At 49.8% G+C, this 20,673-nt stretch overlaps 1 protein-coding gene across 1 annotated transcript in view; it reads right to left on the reverse strand.

Annotated features, from left to right (window-relative positions):
• LOC309581063 (discoidin domain-containing receptor 2-like) overlaps positions 1–20,673 on the reverse strand; it is a 51,258-nt gene that overhangs the window by 18,103 nt on the left and 12,482 nt on the right. Inside the window, exons 2-6 of the mRNA XM_082295476.1 lie at positions 7,125–7,262; positions 4,945–5,047; positions 2,707–2,935; positions 882–1,029; positions 586–691 (exon numbers count right to left, since the gene is read on the reverse strand). Of these exons, the coding sequence (XP_082151602.1) occupies positions 586–691; positions 882–1,029; positions 2,707–2,935; positions 4,945–5,047; positions 7,125–7,188 (650 nt within the window). The 5' untranslated portion in view covers positions 7,189–7,262. The remainder of the gene's footprint in view (positions 1–585; positions 692–881; positions 1,030–2,706; positions 2,936–4,944; positions 5,048–7,124; positions 7,263–20,673) is intronic.

Raw genomic sequence — 20,673 nt, forward strand, 5'->3', positions numbered from 1 at the left:
TTCCACTCCTGTCTGAGGGTGCAGAGCCCATTATGCAGTTTTCCAGAGTAGAAGATGCCAATGTGGCACAATCCTGACACCCTCTGCAAGTCCTTGGCTCTGCAAGTCCATCCCAGGTGAGCCCTCCTGTCACTGCAGCACAGGAACAGGTGCCTTTGAACTCCAAACCAGGATTAACAGCTGGAAGAGGCAGATTCCTACTTCCAAGCCAATCAAGCACGTAAACTAGAGGTTAAGTAGTTCCAAAGAGTCCTGGCTTAGCAGGTTGGGTTTTGCACCTACATCTGCAGCTCCCTGACACTCTCCAGCAGGTTCCTAAGTTAGTGCTGGACAGCTACATGCAACACCTACTAATTTCTCTACATAAAACCCCCTTTTTTTTTTTTTTTTTTTTAATATCCAGGCTCTACTGTATCAGCCCCATGTGAAAACATCAGATAATATATAAATACATTGATACCCAGCACCTTGCAACATCCTACAAGCATGAGGAAGTGTTTGGGATACAAGGTACCAGTGACAGGGTGAGTAGGAAAGAAGAGAATTTGCACAGTGACAGAGAGAGAACGGGACAACATCTCCCACCTGCGTTCCTGGTAGCCATCGTAGGTCGAGTCATTCAGATAAACAATGGGGAAGCCAGGAGCTGCTATTGTCCCTCCTTCAGGGATGCTGTAGGATGCCAAACCATCTAAAAAAGAAGGCCATACACCTCAGAAACACAGCAGCAGCAGCCTCTCACCACCTCTGTCCGTACGGCACTTTAATTTATGACACGGACCAACAGCAGCAGTTCCACGGGCCGGGGATTCCCTCTGCACACGTGGGGGTGCAGGGGAGCCCCGGGCAGTGCAGTGCCAGGCGTGGGAACGGGCACTCACCGTGCCAGACACAGCCATAGAGCTCCACCCTCATGCAGACGGTCATGGGCGCCTTGGTGACGGGGATGAGGCGCACGAAGCGCGCGATGATGGGAGGCCGCAGGTCCTTCAACACCACGTCGTACGTGTCGGTGTTGCCGTCGATCACCTGGAGGAGAGAGAGCCTTAGCAGCAACTCCTTCCTGTTGTGCTGTTGGGCTGCACTGTGGTACCCCCTTGTTTGAAACCTGGGAGCTTCCCCGTGTGGAATCTGCAGGGAAGGAGCTGCTGCAGCTCCCCTGCTCCTTCTGTGGCTGGTGGGGTGTGAGGGGTGCTGCCATTTCACCTCCTGCCTGCTGCAGACCCCCCCAGGCAGCACTGAGGGAGAGGAGAGAGGCAGGTGGGGGTGAAGGTGTGAGTGGATGTTGCAGAGAGCTCCAGTTCCTGGATGCAACCCCTTCCTTCAGGTGAGCCACGTGCATTCCAGCAACAGGTAACAGAGCTTGCCCTCATCACCAGTTAGCAGGCAGAGGGTCCTGATGCCCTTTACAAGCCAACACAGTTCCAGAGGTGCTGCAGTATTTGGTGCTGCACAGGAGGTATCTTGGACTGAGGTGTTCAGCATCACCACAGCCACCCCATCCTGCTACAGTGCAGTGATAGGGCAGGGACCTTCACTCTCCCCTTCCCCTCAGTGCCACCGTTGTCCTGGGAACACTCCACTGTTTATTTTGACTTCCTCTCCCATCCCACAAACACAGCTTTTGTAGCACACACCAGAATGTGTGCCACCAAAAAAAAAATGGTAGTGGCCAAACAGCTGATCAAAGGTCTGAGGGAGCAAATAATTCATTAACAAGCCAAGAGCTGCTACCAAATACCGCAGTGCAGACCCTGCTGGGACTTCAAAGCACCCCCAGTGCAAGAAAACATCACCACACCCAGTACCTCTCAAGTCTGACTCAGGTCTTCAGACTCCACAAGCCAGTCTGAGGCAGGGTGACCAGGCCAGATGAGCTGCAGGGGATTCATTCCCAGGGGAAGTTTCACAAAGGCTTATGAACATGACCAGAGCTCAGCCAGCCCCAAGCTCTGTGCTCAGGTCTGCAGACAGCATGAGACAACTGTGGTGAGGGGGAAAGCCTCTGAGTGTGTGGGCTCAGCACATTTCCTACTCTGTAAACTCCTTCCTCCTCAACATCCATACACCAAACACTGCTATCAGACACCCAGAAACTCCTTAGTTCCCTGCCACCCCCTCCTATTTTAAATCTCAAAACAGGCATCTGTTTGGCAGCTTCTAAGCTTGTTTAGAAGCAGGTGTCTAAGAGGGATGCCCACGTGGTGTTTGGGACATGCACAGACAGGTAGTGAAGAGCCACAGTTTTCCTGATTTGGGGGATCAGGTCAGGGGACATGGGCAAAGGAAGAAAGTTTCAGACATCCCCTCAGAAAAAAAACCACCTTTGCAGCAGCTCCAAGTGGAAGAGCTGGGAATCCTGCCCATCTGCTGAGAGGAGCAATGAGACGATGCACCTTGTGTGGCATCTCCACACCGTGGGGTTGCTGCTCCTGAGCACGCCGCTACTCGGGGCCAGAAAACCCAAATCAGTTGTGTGTGAGACAAACCCAGCAGCAGTTTCCAGTCCTGGCCACTGCTGATCCCAGTGCTCCCCACGTCAGGAATGACACAGCGCTGCTGGATGATGCCCAGCAAGCACAGAACTGAGGCAGAACACGCTGCTCCAGTGGAGCCACGATGAAGTAGAGTGCATTAAGCAGGATGTGGAGGATGTGCCTTGCACAGTGCAGCTTTCCAAGCAGGCTCAGCTCCCCCCACGCTCACCTTCCTGCCCTGGCGGTCCCTCCAGGAGATCCAGCGCTCCCCGTTCCGGCTGTAGTCGATGCGGTAGGCGCGGGCAAACTCCTTGCCCGTGGCGCGGGCGTGCCGGCCCTGGGTGCCCACCAGAGTGATGAAGAACAGCTTGTGCAGGTCAATCTGCAGGAACTGCACATCTTCAGGCTCCAGCAAACCAGCTGGGCACCAGGCTCCATCCCCCTCTTCCCTCTGTAACCTGAGGGGAAAACCACAGGCATTAAAAAGAATCCGATTTCCAGTGATTAATTGAGGAAACACCTGGAACTTCGATTGGGAGGAAGCAACCAAATCAGCAGTGGCTACCAAATACCTCTGCCCTTTGGGATGATGGTCAGATGAGACTCAAGTCCTACAGGCACTTTTGCCATATACAGAACAGCTCCTCAGTTCCAGATCTCTTTCATTAACTACTCCAAGTAATTTTTTTCCCAGACATGAACTTCCACCTCGATCAGAAACAATCCTGCTGCTCAGTAGGGAACTGCTTGTTGCTCTGTAGCACCTTGCTACTAAAGTGCATCCTCACTGCTCCTGAACCCCACTTGGTAAGGCCTGAACTTCTGCTTGAGCACCTCCTGCAGCTCTACAAAGCTCAAAAATGAGCAACCTTAAAAATAAATTTTAGCAAGAAAAGCTCTGCCACAAAATTATTGTGGGTCATTTAAACACATATTTCACATTTCCTGCAGTCATCAGAGCTGCTGGTGCAGGACACCGCCAGGAGAGTGGTGGGAAGTGTCTGCTCCTAAGCTGAATACTGTGAGAGCTGTAGTTGTAAAAAATGTATCTGGACACCAGAAAAATGTGTGGGTTTTTTAGCAATAGGGATTTCTTAGCCAACAGCAAGCCCTTGAAGTGCCCTTGGTTTTCAGACAGCTAACCCCACCTCCAGCTGATGGGGTCAGTGAGTGCACCAGGGAAGGTGGTACCCGCGAGGAGACACGGAAGGTCAAGGCTCAGCCCAGAGGAGATTTTAATCTCTGGCTGGTCAGCTGTTTGTGCAAGACTTTCTAACACTAGAATAGCAAGTAAAAGAAGCTCTAAAAAAGGCAGGAAGGGTGACTGAAGTGACAGGGACAGACATCTGCATGGGACAACTCTGACCAAACAAGGTCAGCTTCATGCCTTCACCCTGTGGACATCCAGCTGCCCCAGCAAAGAGAGGATGGTAACAGACGGTAAGTGATGCCCAGAGTGTTTGCAGCACTGGACATAAGCCATGCTCAGAGGACAAATCTCCCAGCATTCAGACCCACAGGCCTGCTCAAACACCATTAAAACACAGCACACTGAGCATCATTGCTCTACCACATATTAAGAAAAAATAATAATTGAGTACTAGGAGAATTTTATGATTTTGGACTGCCTGAATTCATCATAAAAATATCAGTATCATAGTTAACCTGAAATTCTTACCTGACTTTCACCAAAGCTGTAGGAATGTTTGATATCACCACTACAAACAATTCTAAGGAAATTCACATTTGCAACTCTTTTGTGAATCATCAGTTAGCAGCTTTGAGAGAAATAAAATGACAAAAAAAAAAAAAAAGAAGCAAAGCTTATGATAAGGACTCTAGGCCTCCTTGACAGTGAAGAAAATCATTTAGCTGCTTGCTTAACAATTCCTTAACTCTGCCTTTCCAAGGTTTTTGAGTCAGAGTGAGCACAGCCCATTTCCTCAATACGATGCTGTTGAAATGTTCATACTTGCAAAGGATTTCCTATGACTTAGTTTAAAGCACTCCACAAGAATCCCAGGGGCACTGTCCCTGGCTGACCTGTAAGTCACAAATCCTTTGGAGATTTATTCACAGAGTGACTGAAAGATGGAAGTCAGAGGCAACCTCAGAGTCTCCAGTCCAATCCCCTGCTCACAGCAGGGCCAGCTCCAAGGCCACCCTGTGTTGCTCAAGGCCTGGTACAGCCAGATCCCCAAACACTGAGACACCACCACCTCTCTGGGTCCCTGTCCCATCACTTCATTGTCATGGAGAAGGATTTTTTGTCCTTAATATTTAAGCAGAATTTCCTGTATCACAGCTGTGACCATTGCCATTGCCTCCTGGCCTCTCACTGTGCTCTAACCAGATTGAATACAGAAGCAGCACATGAGATTTTAAGGGTGGGGGATCTTCTTCCTCAACCACACATTGGGTTTCTGGAGGGGAAAAGGACTAAATTTGTTGTCAGAGGTGAACCCACCGTGCATACTGGGGCCCTGTGGAGTCGTACCACTGGCTGGAAGCAGTGATGTCCTCATCCCGGATGGTCCCCTCGTGCATCCCCAGGGGGTAACGACAGATTGCTGCAAATGGGAACACAGGCAAACAAAGATCAGCACTCATTTCTTTTAAAATCACCAGGCAGGCAAACAAAGATCAGCACTCATTTCTTTTAAAATCACCAGGCAAGTTTAATGAAAAGCCTGTCATGCCCATGTGGTCACTCTCACCTGTCCCACCACAGACCAGTACAACTCTTGCTGAACTGTGGGTAAACACATGGAGATTTTCCAAAAGGGTGGGGTCACCATTTGAAAGCAGAAAGTGCTTTTTGTGCTCCTGCAGCACGAGTCCTGTCTGGTCACACCTTATTTAAAGGTCAGACACACACTGTCCAGCAATGCCAGATAGAGAGCTGGCTGGGAAGGACTCTGGGGGACTGAGTCTTCCTGCAATCCTGAACAAAACCCATTTGTTCACAAGCCCAGGGCTGGCAGCAGAACCCAGAGCGTCCTTGGCACTGAAGGATGCACTCTGTGGGTGGGCACAGCTCTCACCAAAACAAGCAGCATGAGGCTCTCACCAAATGCACATATCTTGAGCAAAACCATCCTTGGGTTCTGTTTAGGTGCCACCAGGACTCACTGTGCACTCAGGAGACACTGGGGCTCAGAGAGGTGGCCCAGCCCATTTGTCAGTGAGGTCAAACAACTGCTGCAAGACAAGAAGACTCACCAGGACCCTGCTACACAGGTCTGAAATCACCCACACAGCAGCCCCTGTGGTTTATAAGGACATGCAGGATATACTTCAGGCTGCTCCTGGAGTAGATCTGGAGGTCAGGATAACCCATGGAGCCTGTGGCATTACAGCCAAGGAGCACCAGCTGGGCCATGGTGCTGGAATCTGTCTGGGAAGAGCAGGGCACAGCTCCAGGCAGAGGCATCAGAGCAGCTGGGGCAGCAGAGCTGCCTGAGGATGTCACAGGCAGAGCTGAGATGTGTGAGTGGTTATTTCTTGGTGGAAGAGATTCCTGCAGGAGGGTGGGACCACAGACCTGTGCTCAGAGCCCACCCACCTCCCTGGAGCTGGCATGGAAGAGGTATTCCTGCACCTCTGGGTGCACTGACTCCTGTACCAATCACCATCAGAAGGAATCTGCGTGGGACTGACCCTCCAGCTGCCATCACCCTTTCTCTTCTCATCACCCTTTCTCCATGAGGTTTAACCACCAGAACCAGATGGCAGCCCCAGTTCCACGCTGGGTGTGTGGTGGGGTGCACAGTGCAGGGAATGCTGTGTAACAGGGAGCCCAGGAATGCTGCTGAGGTCCCCCCACAGCCCTCACTGCACTTCTGGCTGGTTGCAGCACAACCTCAAACCTCTGCAAATATCCACAGGCCAGAGCAGGGTCAGAGCCAGCCACAAAGGGCTCCAAACAAACAGAGCCAGCCCCGGCAGAGCCAGCACAAGCCCTCAGGGCAGCACTGCTGCCTCACCACACCTTCAGCCAAGCTGGAAAAGGATTAAATTTATTTATTTCACAGACTGTCTCCAGCTCAAAACACCTCATTAGAGGAATTTTTGCAACACATTGCAGACCATTATCTTATCCATCGTCATCATGACTGTATCTTGCCAAATGCTGCAGCATAAGAGGTCCTGCCCTCCACAGGGACTCAGGCTCATATCCCTATCTCCACCCTAGCTCTGTGCAAGGTAAGGTTTTGTATCTTCCCTTCCACACTTCTCTCTCCAGAATGCCCCTTGCTGGCTGGAGAGCTGTGGCTGATGCTTTGCTAACTGGTAATTTGTTTTCCACAGCGAGCATGGAACCTCTGAGCCAGTCTGGAGCCAGGTTTGTTCTGCAGGCCACACAGTCAGAGCAGTGCAGGGATATTCAGAGCTCAAGACAGGCCTGGGTGGGCAGAGAAAGGAGGATGTCCATGTGCCTGGGGCTTCCTGGGACTGCCAGGAGAGTGTCCCAATCCAGCACAACTGTCTGGGAACATCTCAGTCCAGAGGACATTGGGGAACTACGTTAGCGATTATCTCCACATGCAGCCTTTACACTCAGTCCCCGTGAGAAGCAAAGACAGGCTGAGAAGGAGCACACAAAAGGTGGGAGATGAGTCCTCTCCCAGCCTGGCAGCTCCCTACCAGGGTTGACTTCGGTGCCAGAGGGCTCGGGCAGGGAGGCCAGCAGCAACATGCAGAAGATCATGGTAGCAACCGGAGGTGCTGCGCAGGGTCAGACGGGTGCGAGTCCTTCAAAGGCAGCAGCTGCCATCTACATCTCTGAAAGACAAAGCAGAGAGAGAGGATGAGTCCTCCAGAGAGAGGACTTCTCTGTGCTGTAGGGTTGCTGTGTGTCATTGCCTTGTGACAGGCTGGGCAATCTTCCCTGCCTTCAAGAGTGTCTTTGACCTCAGCCCTGCTCTGCTCATCACCAGATCAGAAATTTCGTGAAGAACCAATCATCACTTGACTGTTTACATCAGCCCTAAAGCTACCAATGCAACCCATCTCCCAGGCCCTTGGCTGCCATGGCTCCTGGGCAGATGAATGGACGCCCTTAACTGCTCTTAAACAAGTCCAGTGCAACGTAATCTCCCTCAAAGGAATCTCTCCCATATCAATTCTTCACTTTCCTTACTAAATTAACAAGTAGTGAAACTGCAGCTACAAATGAACCTGGCTCCCCAAGCAGGCTTTATCCACCTCTACCTTGGCACCAAGTAGCCAAGCGGGCACCTTGGAAGTTGCCACACAACTTTAAGATAAAGGTCCAAAACAGGGTGAAAATAACCTCTCCCTGCACATCCCCACTGCTCCCAAAAGTGCATGTGCACTCACACGGGCGAGCACACTTCATTTCCTGTTTGGAAACCGGGAAAATAGCAAAGGGCTTAAACACTGGCGATTTCATCGGAAAGCCATGATAACACCTAAAGGAACAGGAGGTCAGATCAGCAGCTAGGCGAATTCTTTCTGTCCACATTCACTACAAAGAGTCTCGGGAGGCTCCCACCCTGGAGGATAACTTTGCAGAGGTTCTGTCTCATAATGGAATGCCAGGAGAAAAGAAAACAGAACAAATCAATAAATGTAAAGTTGCCAGGACCAGAGGGTGTTTGCTCAAGAATCCTCGGAGTGGTAGTAAAAAGGCAACGTTGACTGTTGGGATTTGTTAGCAAAGGAGGAGAGGCTATAAAAGGGCCCATCACTGTGCCAGTGCAGGCATGCATGCAGGAGCATCAGATGCCATTAGCTCAGAGATTGGTAACAAAAGGCTCTCTTTTCCCACCCAACATAATTAAACTGTACAAGTCACAGCCCTGAGTTGCCGTGGATACCCAAGGAACTGGATACATGCACAACAGACAGATACACCACAGCTTCTTAAATCCAAAGGTAAAACCTTTGGCTTGGGAAATCCCCCAGCCGCAGATTGCTGGACGCCCAGAAGTTAAATCGGGGTTAGAATCACTGGAGCTTGCCCTGTTTTTATTCTCTTTCCTAAGGATATGCTACTGGCCATTGTCCCTGCTGGATTCCATCAGAAAAGATGGCTCTGAGCCTGAAAAACAACTAAGGGCCTTCTTGGGAAGGAAGCCAAACATGCAGGCAGGAGGGGGAGCTAATAATGGCTGTGGCTGTGCCGTGCTGTACCCAGCCAGGCAACCAAAGAACACCTTAAAATCACCAGGTCCCTCCTGCTTCAGCCACCTCCTGATTCCCACATGAGCACCCTGGCCAGGGCTGGGAAGGATCTGTGATCCCGTGGCATCCCCTGTGGTGAGCCTGCAAAAGCAAAGCACAAGCCCAGATCTCAGCAGGAGGGTCTGGCGACCACAGAAGAGATTTTGACCAAGCACTCTCCAGCTGTTTGTGCATCCGAGGTCATCCTCTCCCCCTGGAATGGAAGGAGGTGATCGCTGATGAAAACACAGCGATTCCCACCATCCCAGGACAGGCTGCAACTCCCACAGAGAAGAGACATCGGGTATTCAAGTGGAGGCAGACTTTGTAAAGACAGTTTTGGGGCAGAGTTTGAAGACAGACTTGGTGAGTGTTCATTTATGCAGGTGATTTGCCAAGGTGTCCTGGGAGCTCCCAAAGCCAGACCTGCAAAGGGAACTGCAGAGTTCAGCACTAGGGGAGACAGTCCTGCCACAGGACCTGAGAAAGGGACCTGTCATCAACATCAAGGCTTTAACTTCAAATTTGGCCTTCGCCTAAACAGTATCCAAGACAAGCAGGATGAATCCTCTCTGGATGTGTCTCTGCTGTTGACAGAGGAAAAGGCTGGTCTGGACTAGTCCTGTCACTCCCAGTTTGGTAACATGAATTCTCACCTTTCTGTGTGGCAGTGGTGAACTGTTCCAGCAGCTCAGCCCTGCACAGGGACTTCAGCAGCTGGTTCAGGTTCTGCTGGATTTGTTTTTCCCATCACATTTGGTTCCCAGTCCTGGACCACCACAAAGTGCCTGTCAGTGAGTCCTGTGAGAGGTGATGCACAGAGGGAGCAAACAAGGCCATTTCTCATCTTTTAGTGCTCCACACCAGCTGCTGTTCTAAGCACGGTCACCAAGAGTGGTTTTCACCCCTTTGGAGGGTGAAACATTTTGAAGGAGGTTCAGCCCCACTCAGGAGCTCCAACTGCAGAAATCACTGCTCAAAGAACTACTGGTGTTGATTGGTGCTGAGTCTTAATCTCAGCCAGGAGTAGACTGGACTCCCAAACTGCACACTTCCCAAAGCTAGGACACACTGGAATTACTCCTAAATACAACCCTTCGTACAAACTGCTTGGAAATCATTTTACTAAAGACTTTTGCTGTGTAAATGGCTCAATACTTTTCTTTCAGCTGCATTAGAGTCCTTTGCTGTACTCACGCCTATCTTCCCACCCTGCCCACACATACACACCAAGTGCCAAAATTACAGCACAAGCCTGAAACCAGCAAAAAAAGGATTAGCAACATCCTCTGAGAGGCAAGAAAGTGTTAAACTCTGTTCCCAAGCCCGACTGGATCAAGTTGCTAATTGCTAACAGCTGGCTGCAGGAGAATAAAATCCTGTTACAATCATTGGGAGAGTGGAAAAAAAAAATCTACTAGTTGAAAAACTCACCAAGAAATGCAAAAGAGGGCACTTTTCCCCAATAAACTCGCAGATACCATGCCTGAAAAGCCAGTCCGTGCCTCCACAGAGCAGCAGCTGGCTGTGACCCAGTGCTGTCCCCGGCACAGAAAGGCTCAGTGAGCACAGGAGGGAGCTATTCTTTAGTGATGTGCATGAAGAAGGTGGGACTTGGAGCTCCTCCAGGTACTGTTCTCCCTCCAGAGATCCATTACGGAGGTCTGGCATGTTTGCAAGCCTCTCTGGATCCCAACTGAAACAGGCATTTGTTTTAACTGGTTCCTTTGCAGATCGTTACCCCGGAGTGGGACCGGAGGGTTTGCTGCAGGAATCCCATTCCAGATGCCCAGAGCTGCGCCAAGAAACTCCACGGTCATGGGCAAGACACAGAGTGAATCACACACAGAGCCCTGTGCAGGACAGGAGGATCTATCCTAAATCAAGCCATCCCCAGAAGAGGTCCAGGAACAATGAGGATGGCATCTCCTAGCATTCCTAAAGGAATTCAAGGAGGAAGCAGCAAAGCTAATAACTGCAGCAGTATCTGATGTTTGAAGAAACAAGAGGCTGGGAAGTGTGATTTCCATTTTTCTGGCTCCCAAAACAATGGTAGAGCATTTCTCTTTGCCTCAGAGTTAATCTGAGAGACCCCAGACCCAGCAGTCCTCCCCTGGAGCCCACACAACTCCAGCTTGGACAAAACAGAATTTGGTGATAAAAACACTTAGCAGAAAGAATTCTGATCACTTTTTAAAATGTTCTGCTCAGTTTGCAATTCTAATACTGGCACAAGACTGAAAAAATATGGCCACCCACTCCAGCAGAGCTGCTGGAGGGTGAAGGATGGACCAAGCCACACCGCCTGAGCAGGAGCCCTGTGTGAAAAGAAGGCAACAAATTTCCCCTCAGGTGAACTCAGAGTGTGGTTTCTCTCTCCCTGGATTCAATCTACCAGGCAGCAATGGAGAGGTCTCTGCACGACACGTGGGTGGCACCTGGACAAACCAAGTGCCAACAGGGACATCAAAAATCATCGTGTCAGAGTAACAGGGCAGCTGGGCAGGGCCAGCAAGATCCTGGCATGAGGTGCAAGGCTACAGCAGGAGATTTTGGATTTAGGCACCAACAGAGATGGTCAGAAAGAGGAAAAACCCATTGTAATGTTAGGAACATTGTGGGGGACACTGGGCAGAAATAGTGACACCACAGAGTGATGTCCGGAGCAGCAACAAGGCTGGACAGATAAAAGCAAACAGATTTTAGGTGAAAAGGTTGGGTTAATGAAGATATGTGTGAGAAGTAAATCGCAGGAACAAGGAAATTGAGACAGGAATAGGCTCCAATATAATCTTTGAGGTGGCATTAGGAGACCTGTTGGAAGAGACACGAATGTGGAACTAAAAGGACAATATTCAGGAGTGGCACCTGGGGTGGGGACGGGGACATCACAGAGCTGGGTCTGAGGCAGTGGCAGAGGAAAGAATCGAGGTCTGGGTGTACTTTGTGGTTACCCTCTTAAGAGGTGGGGGATAGTCCTGCCCTGAGGCTGAGGAGGGTTTGAGCCTCGTTTTCCATGTTGTAACCAAACATCTTAATGGGGTTATGAAGAAAGTTACAGCTCACTCCTGCTAGATTTTAGGAGAAAAACAGCACTCTGGTCACCCACGCCACAGCATTTAACACTTGGAGGAGCTTCAGCCCGTGGACTCAAACACGAGGCAGTGCCTCAGCTACAGCCCAGAGAGGTGCCGGTGTTTCTGCACAAGACCAATAAATCCTCCAGCTTTTTCCCACTGCCTGTCAGCCAGTCCTGCAGGAGTGGGGTGTCCTCAGTTTGTAAAACTGCCCAGAGCACTTCTGTCACAAAACCAGACTTGGAGATAATTGAACATGCATTAAATGTAATTTAATCCATCCAAGTAACAAAGCCAAGATTAGAAACCATTAGAAAGACAAAGCCAAAGATAAGGAAATGCAAATCCACTGCACCACAATGGTGGGGTTTAGCGCAGCTAAACCAAAACCAAAGCTTCCCCACCAACCCAGGGCATGGGAACTCAGCTCATCTCAACTGAGGATCCTGGAAACACTTCCCATGACCCAAGCCAGACCTGCCAGGCCCCCTGCTCAGGACATGGACATTCCCCAGGAACCCCCCACCCAGAGCAGGGGCAGGGGAGCCTCCAGCACACCCTCCAAAATACACATCCCCTCAGCTGCAGAGGCTCTAATTCCCAGTTCCCAACTCCAGGCTCCAGTGCCGCTGTTTCTGTAGGACAGAAGTGGCAGGCAAACAAGACCATGCACAAACCAGCAGTTCCAAGTACCTCCCTTCTCCCTGCCCAAGCAGCAGTGTCCCTTTCTGCCCCTTTCCAGAACTTCCTTCCCACCCTGACAGGCCCAAAGAGCACCCAGCACAGTGACAATTTCACTGTTCCTTCACACTGGCATCTCTCTCCAGCTTTTTGCCTTTTTTTTTTAAAACAATCCTTAAAATATATCAGCTACAAGTCAGCAATTCCTCTCAAGACCTACAATCTTCCACTGCAGAGTCTCACATAGCAACCATCCCCACGACACGTTAACCACAGAGATGACAGATGGGGTATTAAGAGCACTCAATCGAAACCACCTTCCTCCCTCCCCATTCTCAGGGGGCTCCACCATAACCTTTTACTTAACCACGCTCAAACTTGCACTCAGAAGGAGATCAGGTTCCTGAGTCGAAGAATTATTTGGGCTGGAGGAGATCCCCAGGAGAGCATCTAATCCCACCTCCTGCTCCAAGCAGGGTTAGCACCAATGTCAGAGCAGCCTGTGCAGGGCTTTGCCTAGCTGTGTCTTAAAAGCTCCCAAGGATGGAGGCTCCCCCACCTCTCTGGACAATATCTCCCACTGCTCGACCGTCTGCAGAGAGAAAACTTTATCCCTCTTTATGCCAAGGCAGAACCTCCTGTTATTTCAGCTGACAATCGCTGTCAATCCTCCTGCTATGCACCTCCTTGATAATCTGCTCTTGGGTATCCCAGAGCTTCCTCTTGTCCCAACTAAACCACCCTGGCCCCTGCTCAGGGAAGCCAAGTTTTTTACTTAATTTACTTAATATTTTCTCCCAAGTTTCTCTCTGGCGGGACAGAGGCTCCCTCCAGGCAGTGGGACAGCTCTACTCAGATTTTGCCGTGACTCCCACTGACTTGTTCACAGGGAAACTTGGGAATAACTGAGTTTGTCCCCTACTGGTGTCAGAGCGTGGCAGGAGCACGACTCCACAGCCCTCTGCTTACAGAGTGCAGGGATCACATTCCCACTGGTAACTATTTTTGAGGGGTATCAGGTGGCACTTTCTAAATCAGCTTGTTCAACACAGTGCTGACGAGCGACAGGGAGACAGACTCGGCCACCCTGGCACAGGGGACAAGGATCAGAACCCACCAAAACTGCTCAGGTGGGTGTTTCTCAGCTCAGAGCCCACCAGCCATGCTGAGGCATCCAGGAAAACATGAAGGACATGCCAGGGATCAGTCCCTGCCCAGGGGATCCAACACACTCCTGCTCTCAAAGCAAAGCCTCTTCTGCCTCCTGGGAGCAGCAGCCTTTGGTCAACAGCAGGGTTGGATCCCTCAGGATCCAGGTATAGGATGTCAGTGCAGCTACTTTTGGCAACCAGTGCAGGAATCTCAATAAAGCTTTCCATCAGAGCACAGGGATCGCTGAGCAAGCTCCTCCTTTAATGTGACAGAGGTTGGTCTCCACTGCCTGCTGGTTACCTGCTCCCTTCTCTATTTTAAAAACACTGCTACAACATTTATGTTTTCCCAAACTTCTGGAACTCCTTTGGTCTTCCCAGATTTATTACAAATTGGCAGCCAGGATTCAGAAAGCTGATTTGCCAATTAGTTTTAAACAAACAAGTCCCAGTGTTGCTCAAGTTTCAAAAGACTTTGAAATGTTATCTTGGGTTTAACACCCTCCCTGGTCACCAGTGCAACGGAAGATATTCTGAGAGAACATCATCCAGCTTCTCCACAAAAATGGGAAAGAAATGTTTTACTTCTCTGCATTGTCATCAGCAATCAGGTTTAACCTTTCCCAACAATATAATCACTGCCGATTAAATCTATTTTGTTATACAGATATTAAAATATTTCTCACTGCCCCATGATATATTTGCTGTGCTGTTTCAGTTATCTTTAGCTTTCCTTATCAACTGCCTACCTTCAAAAATACTGACTTTACAGTAACTGGTCCTTATCTACAACCTCTGTTTTGCTAATTGCTCATAGCTGAACCTATTTAAAAGCTAAAACATGATTACTGGGGCAAACTCTTTGCAAAACCAGAAGAGAAGAAAACAGTTGCATAGAGCTGCAGTAATACCTGAGAACTGCTGACTTTTGCAAGGGTGGAAGCCAAACGCTAAGAGAGTTCAGTGAAAATCAAACCAGAAACAGGATTTTGGAACATCTGCTAATTGAGCTGCCCATCCAGTCTCCATCAAACCACCACAGAAATGACGATATTCTCAAAAGCTGTGTTTTATGAGTTTTGCAATTGCTCTTCATATCTGTAAAAATAAAACTCAGAGCACCTGTAGCTGGCACAGAGCCCCTTTGCTGGAGGAGCACTATGGGCTCTGCTCCAGCATCACCAAAAAATGTTAATAAAAGTGAAGAGCCATGCCCTACAGCCACAGGAAGATACTGACTTGAAGAAGCTTTTCCAATATCAGAAAGAAGAATAACTTATCATCCCTCACTGCATTCCACAGACTGCAATAACTCCAAATACCAAAATGCAGCGAGGGGGAAGTGCTCCAGCCCTCCCACAGCACCCCAGGAGCCAGAGGAGACAATACAGGCTGTGACCTCAGTGGGTACCATTTCTCCAGAGGCTGAGCACAACCTCCAGCCAAGGCAGCCAAGTCTGGGTACACACAGCTGTTGCATTTGGCTTCAGCAAACTTTGTTTACGACCCAAAGTGGTTTTAAAGTTTAATTTATGAAGTGCCTGGCAGAGATGGGAGCAGTGAGTGGCAACACTCACACATCACCTGAAACCACAGCACCGAGCCCAGAGACTCCAGTGAGGATTTCCACGCAGATCCAACCATGTTCCACTGGGTTTACTATTTACTAGTACAGCTCTGCAAGATAAAATTTAACTCCCCATGTACAGAGATAAGTTGCCATTAATTAAACATTCCAGCAAAATACCTACCATGACTAGAGACAGAGAAGATATTTGCTTACCACAATGTATTTCAAGCAATCAAACCAAATGTGCTGCTTATAAACAAAGGAGAAGCCAAGAACACAGAAAAAGCTCAAGCAGCATTTCACAACTTGAGCAAGGCAGAATGACCAATTCTGATTAAATTTTCTCAAGACAGAACAAAAAACAGAAGCCCACAGAGATGTAATAAGATTTAGCAATTACACATAAGGCAGGTAGCAGTAGGAAAATCCTGGTATTGAGGCAAAGGCAAGAGAAACAGGAGAGATGAGAGGGGAAAAAAGAAACATGTAAAACAATGATGCCTAAACCAAAAAAAAAAAAAAAAAGGACCCCATTTACTTCTTTTCCATATTGAAAGTGAACTAAAATTAAAAAACAACAAATTAAAACTGAGGAAATGAAATTCCACAGCATACCATGTGCATTGAGCCTCTGGGACATATTGCCACAGAGCAATGTGGGAGTAATTCAATAAAACATTGGAAGTAGATCTCCATAATAAGAACATCTGCAATTCCATTAACAGAGTGAAAGCGAGCACACTGGAGATAAATTTTCCTCTAGCCAGCCATAAGCAAACCAGTAATTAATGTGGCCAGAAAGTTATCTCCTACACGGGCAGGTTATTCCACAGCTGGCTGCACTCAGGCTCTGGGGCTTTCCTGTGCCTGTGATAAGATGGGTGCCTGAGTAGGTGGGCTGTGATCCCAGCCAGTTTGGCAAGCTCTGCCTCTGTGGATAGAGATCACATTTCAGTTTTCAGCAGCTTATTGTGCAGCTTCTCAAAAAGAAAAACAACACTACCCACCTTTTTCTTTTTCTTTTTTTTAAGAGATTATCTACTGTGACACAAAAAAAGCAGATGAAATTTCAGCCAAACCTATTAAAGAAATACCTGTGGAGCAGTGAGCGACCCCAGAACACTCTTGGTGGAAACACAGCTATTTTGGAAAGTTCTCAGCACCTGAAAAAATGGGTTTACTGAGGAAATAAATCAGATTTCATCTGGAGGGGCTGCATACTCATACTCCCATGTCTCAGGGTAAATGGGAGCCTGAAAATTTTGACGGTGGCCAAAATTGCAGTAGGTGCTTCAGGAGGGGACAGGGTCTGCCTCTCCTCCAGAGAGGAGGTGAGTGAACATAGGCAATGCACACCCACAACTCGTGCAGGGCAGGAGCTGCTGGGGCTCAGGGGACAGGAGAACATTCCCCCACCTTCCCACTGCCCACAAGGCACTTGCTGCCAGCTCCAGTTTCTGCACATCTGTCCCAGCCTCAGCCCTGGCACATCTCAGCAGCACCTCAGAGCTCAAACACTGCACGCACTCCCTGAGAGCCCCAGAAACCACTTCTGCCCAGAACCCCCCAGCCAGCATCACATTTGTGCCCACAAAACACCCTGCATGTCCCAGAGGTGCCCAGGCACACATCCCTGAGGGAATACCCACAGTTTGTGAACCCCCTCAGAGCTGCAGGAGGGAAAACGGGGTGGGAAGAGCCACCCTCTCCCTACCAGCCCAGGGAGCAAAGCCTTCGCCTCCCAGCATCGCCACCTCCACAAACCCCTCCACCACTCCCAGAAAGTCTCCAAAGGCTTTATCCAAGGAAAGAAGCACGAGGGGAGAGGAGGGAGAGAGCTGATCCCAAGCTGAGAGCCAGGTTAAGCTGGAAGGACCCTACCTGCCTCTGCCAGGGTCTCCTGAGCAGAGGGAACAACTGCCATGTCTCTTTGGAACTCCACAGGTTGAGCCAGGCTGTAGTTTCAACATTCCTTGCAACTTTCCACCAGCACACACATGATATGTTCAAACTTGAGTAACTCCTCCCTCCTTCCGCACACACAGACAGGCCCAGGAGATGGCCCTGCCTCTATCATCCCAGTTCCTATAGCAACTCCTGACCCAGCAGATGGAAACAGAGCTGTTTTCTAGGCAAATCTGCCTTCTTGGATTCCTCTGCTCTTCCCTGCTGTTGGCCCCTCCTTGCTCCAGTGCTCTCCCTGGGGGCTGCTCCGCTGGCACCTGGCCCAGACTTTGCCTGGAGGAAGGCCAAGCTTTGAATTCATTTAGTAAAACCACAACATAAAGCAGCTCTCCTGCTCAGGAAGCAAGGCCCGTGTAGTCCCAGGGGCAGGCCAGGCACCGCAGGGCCAGCCTGCACCTCCTGGTGTAACGCAGCTGCCTGCGCTCGCCGGGAGAATCCCAGCAGGAACATCACCACTCCTCACCTTCATCTTCTCCAGCCTGTGACACCCATGGGGAAAGGTAAAAAGCAGAGACAGAACTAGTCATTTATTAGCAAGCCCAGCCAACAGAATTATTATAACCCCGAGCACTTCTCAGACATTTGGACTTGTGCTTCCAAAGTCTTTCCTGGAAGAGGGAGAGCCCAGCTGTGACACCAGGGCTCTCTGCATGTTCATCACAACAGCTCACCCCATTGCTTTCCTCAGCTCAGGGCCCCACAGGATGGAGGTCACCAATGCAGCTGTCTGAGAACAGCACATCACACTCAGTACCTTTGCTCTAAAAATACAGAAATTGAGGGGAAATGCAGAATTCAAACCAGGCTGTGGCACTTCAGGGGAGATAATTACCAAGGGTGACAGTGGGAACATCACAGGCAGGTGGCTCCATGAGGACTGGACAAGCAGGGCTGCAGCAAGACACACTGAGCTGGGCACAGGGCCAGCAGGTTGTGACACTCTGTGAGACCACCGAAACCCACCACAGGAGCTACAAAACCGCTCTTGGGCTGCACAGCCCCGCAAAGCCCTTCCACCCCCTGACATCCCCGCCCACATGGGCTCTGCTGCCCCAGCCACTGGAGAGCACAGCAGGATGGGGCCACGCTCACCTGGGTGACAAGGGCACTGGGGTTTGAGAGGAACATCTGAGAGCTGGGATTCAACCCCAACACGAACCACAGCAGCACAGGGAGACCAGAGAGCAGAAGGAATGCGCTGACCCTGCCTGCTAGGAAATGCAGGTGCCAGCCTGCCTCCTGCAAGGGAGCTGCTCAGCAAGGGAAGGGCTGCAATGTCTCACTCACACACCTGGCAGGGCTAAGACTCATCCCAAGGCCAGCAGTGCAGGGCTGGGACAGCAGAGCCAGGGTGGGAAGTGGAGCCAGCATTGTACAGGACTCACGGGGACTCCACAGCAGAAGGCTGAAGAGAGGGGGCAGCAGCCATTTAGCCCATCCTGCAGAATCCCACAGGCTACAGCAGCTTCCAGCAGGAATCACTGCAAAGCCTCAACAGAAGCAGCAGGTGTTTTGGGTATCCCATAGGAAAAAGGGAAGCAGACATGAAGCACACTGTGCCCACATTAAGTCCCAGCTGAAAAATACAGCTGTGAGCTGCAAGATGTGGTCAGACACGCACTCAGATGACACCTTGCTTCCATTTTGCTCCCTGCCTCCCTACCCCATCCCAGCCACACAATCCACCTCTGTTCTGAGAACAGAAAACTGTTTTCTTTTTTGTCCCCGTGGTAATTTTTCCATGCATCAGTGAGTTAATCAGCACAGAGGGATGGGACAGTCCCTGAGGCTCATAAATGGTTTGGGACACGAGCAGCAGTAGGGTGGATGTGGGAAGACAGCAGATCCCTTTCTGCCTGATCCAAACGGGTGTTGCTCATTCTGATAATGCCCTCCCAAGGCACTGTCCTCCCAAAACAAGGATGCCTGCCCTGAGAACATAATGGTACATGGGAACCAAGCTGGATACAGGCCCCTGGGGTAAACTGGGACCAAAACAATTCCCTTTGCAAGACACAGAGCAGTTTGTGGCAGTGGGAAACACTGGACATCCAGGAACAGGGAGTACACGAGTGGCATCAATAAAAGCATCAAAGCAGATGCATATCACAGAAACAACATCAAGGGTCTAGAAAACACTCCCGATTTCCCTGTGGTGTTGGGAAGAGCAATGGCTCAACTCACAAACAGATCTGAGGAGCTCCTTTCCCTGGGGAAGGACATTGCTGTGGAGGCACAAAACACTGCTGGAAAACTGCTGACCTTGCAGTCAGACTCACTTGAGCAGTTCAGCACAGAAAAAGGCTCTCTGCTGGATGCCCTCTGAGATGTAACTTGATCCCACAGTACACATCCACTAATCAATCGAGGGATAAAGCAAAGCAGAAAACAGTCTTTTTTTTTTTTTTTTTTTTTACTGGAATGAGCCCAAATATGCACAATAACAGATCCCACTCAGAGCTATTGCAAACTCAAGTTCTTTGGAGAGTTTTGCATCTCACATCGAAGAGCGAGCATACTTCTGCAATAGCATCACTGCTTCTCAAATTGGGTATTTGAGAGACTTCCTAATGACCTCATAGCAGCACATGTGACCACTAAGTCATCTTCTCAAAGGACCAGGAATAACATCAACAGACCCTGTTTTGGTTGTGCACAGGACAGCTTTGCAGAGCACAGGCAGGTTCCTAAAAGGCGAGGGAGCAGAAAGGAGCAGGACCCAGCTCAGGCCAGAGCTGGCATCATGAGAGTTTCTCCAACAGATTCTGTTTGGCTTTGGAAAAGATCCATCCAATTAACAGATGAACACCCATCAGCACATACTAAATTCCACATACAAATTTAGGCACAAAAGCTTGTTTATCCCAATGCAGGCCAAATTCGTTGGGTTTAAGGCATCTATATAATGTGAATCCCAGAAATATTCCAAATGCACTCCAAGAGATAAGAGGTGAACTCACAAAGCACAGAGTAATGACCTGAAATGGTTTCCAATTTTTTTTTTCTCCCAGTGCTTAAAAATAACCCATTATGCTGAGCAGAAAGGCAGGAATTAGGAATTTATGGGTGATGAACTGGTGAGCTGATCACATTGGGATCAGGAAGTTGTCTTTTGCTGACCCCAAGCCACCCCCAGTCAGGTGGCACTGGGAGAAATAAATGAGTGAACACCTGTGATTGTGTTGACACTGATGGGAAGGCAGCTACACAAACAGCTCAAGACAGTCTGATGGCCTTGAACACCTGAGGGGATCCCTCCTCTGTACCCAGCACAAGGCTCCTGCAGAGGGAAAGGGACAAAATCCCACTGCGGAAGGGAGCTGCACCAGACCTGTGACCAGAGAACTGCCCCAGTTACCAACACTGAGATGGGAACACACATCCAAATAAGAATAAGGAACATCATGAAACAGCACCCAAGAGCTCCTTCTGGCTGGTGTCTCCTGCAGCAGCAGCAGCACAGGTCCACAAACCCTCCTGTCCCTCCCCAGGGGCTCCGCTCCATGGGCCTTACACTCCTTGCCTCCTATGCTATGGCAGAACCTCCACCTGCCTTTTCCCAG

Source organism: Coloeus monedula (genome assembly GCF_965178545.1).
Source record: "Coloeus monedula genome assembly, chromosome: 21".
Lineage (NCBI taxonomy): Eukaryota > Metazoa > Chordata > Aves > Passeriformes > Corvidae > Coloeus > Coloeus monedula.